The sequence below is a fragment of the Nematolebias whitei genome, chromosome 1 (genome assembly GCF_014905685.2).
Source record: "Nematolebias whitei isolate Nwh7 chromosome 1, NemWhi1, whole genome shotgun sequence".
In the NCBI taxonomy this organism is placed as follows: domain Eukaryota; kingdom Metazoa; phylum Chordata; class Actinopteri; order Cyprinodontiformes; family Rivulidae; genus Nematolebias; species Nematolebias whitei.
This window is the reverse complement of record NC_056498.1, coordinates 73394124-73395875: the sequence shown is the minus strand read 5'-3', so window position 1 is coordinate 73395875 and position 1752 is coordinate 73394124. Positions and strand designations below refer to the sequence as shown.

Below are 1752 nucleotides of genomic sequence, written 5' to 3'. Positions count from 1 at the left end.
TGTGTGTGTGTGTGTGTGTGTGTGTGTGTGTGTGTGTGTGTGTGTGTTTTACACATATCTACATTAACACACCAACACAGCAGAGATGCCAATGGATTCTGCACCAACAGGTGGCAACACACACACACGCACACACACTTCTGATCCACAGGTAATTACTGCCGAAGCTCCATCGACAAACGATCAGTAAACATGTCTACAAACACGTTTCTTCCTCTTCATCCTCATTTTCACACACGTTCATTCGGCCAGATTGGGTCCAGTGAAATTTATTACAAGTTTAGGATTTTGTGTTGTTTAAATAAAAGAAGAGAAATAAAAAATTTGAAATCTATTATTTTTCTAACAGAATGAGACCTGAAGAGAAGCAGCAAACTCACCTCGTCCCATTTCATCAAGTTGCTTCCGTTCCTCAGGGTGTGTGAGACCGAGGGAGGCCGGAGTTTCAAGGCATGGACCCCCGGCTGAGCGCTCGCCATAGCTTCACACACACTCACACACACACACACACACACACTGGAGATGCTCAGAGTCTAATACGAAGATGCTGCAGCTCAGTCATCTCTGAACTTCAACTCCTCAGAAGTCAGAAGCTCGGCTGCAGCAGCATCCTTTCTTCTTGGTTTCTCTGCTTACTTTTTCTTTTTTTTTTATTATTCTTTCTATTCTCCTGCACTCTCCTCCTCCTCCTCCTTTTTCTTCTGTCTCCTTCCTCACACCTCTCTCCTCTTCTTATCCCTCCCTTTGCTCATCTCTCCTCTCTGTTGGTGCTGCATCTCACAGAGAGGCAGACTGAAACAGATGCCTTCGTGGGAGACAGGATGCATGCTTGTGTGTATGTGTGTGTGTGCGCGTGCATGCGCTGCCTCCACAAATTGACTCATTGTGACATGCGCACAATGGCAGCTTCCCACAGATGGGGGAGGGATGAGAGAAAAAGAGCAAGAGCAACAGAAAGAGAGAGAGAAAGAAGAGGAAAGAAAGATTTTAATTAAAGGCCTAGCATTCCTTGAAGGAATGATAACCCCCTGCTGCCGTTCATGACAGAGTCTTACACTGAGATCTTCTCATGAAGAGAAATGACAGAGCTGTAGCCATTTTGGTCAAAGCTTAAAACATAAGATATCACAAAATGACTCTCAGCTTTTATTGCCTCAAATTTTAGCTCAATATGTGAAAAGCTGACCGAGCTATAGCCATTTTCTATCATCTAAGCAGTGGAGAACCCTCGGGGCCTTCAACGCCTTCAGAGAAGTCCTACAAACTCAGCTCACAAGAAATGTTACATTCAGAATTTTAATTCAATATTTGCTTTACGTAAAATATATATTATTTTTATGCTACTACTTTGATTTGAGCAAGGATTTATTTTAATTCGTGGAAATCCAGTAATCCAAACAGATTATTTAAAATTTCTGTCTCTAGGTGTAAACAGAAGGAGCTCTCGTTGGTTAGGACTTCACTGTCAGGAGCGAAGGCTGAACTCAGTCAGAGTCGCTGCAGGAGAGGTTTGATCAGTAACTGACAGAAAAATGAACCAATCAGAATGCTGATATAAAGAGGGTGGGACCAAAATATGGGATTCAAGACTTTGGGAAGGTGCTCAGCAGTAATGACCTCATGAAGTTTTGAAATGTATTCACTTGCAACGTGTAAATTCAAAATTCCACAGAGAAATTGTTGTTGCTCCAAAATGTTTATTTATTTATTTATTTGTAATTTCAGCTTATTCCATCCTCAAGGGTCACCACA

General features: G+C 42.1%; 1 protein-coding gene across 1 annotated transcript in view; it reads right to left on the bottom strand.

The window, feature by feature from the left end:
• The window catches only part of LOC119413479 (1-phosphatidylinositol 4,5-bisphosphate phosphodiesterase beta-1), a 100487-nt gene extending 99803 nt beyond the window's left edge, over nucleotides 1-684 (bottom strand). Inside the window, exon 1 of the mRNA XM_037680533.1 lies at nucleotides 381-684. Coding sequence (XP_037536461.1) covers nucleotides 381-479 — 99 coding nt within the window. The 5' untranslated portion in view covers nucleotides 480-684. The remainder of the gene's footprint in view (nucleotides 1-380) is intronic.
• Between the last annotated feature and the right edge of the window lie 1068 nt (nucleotides 685-1752).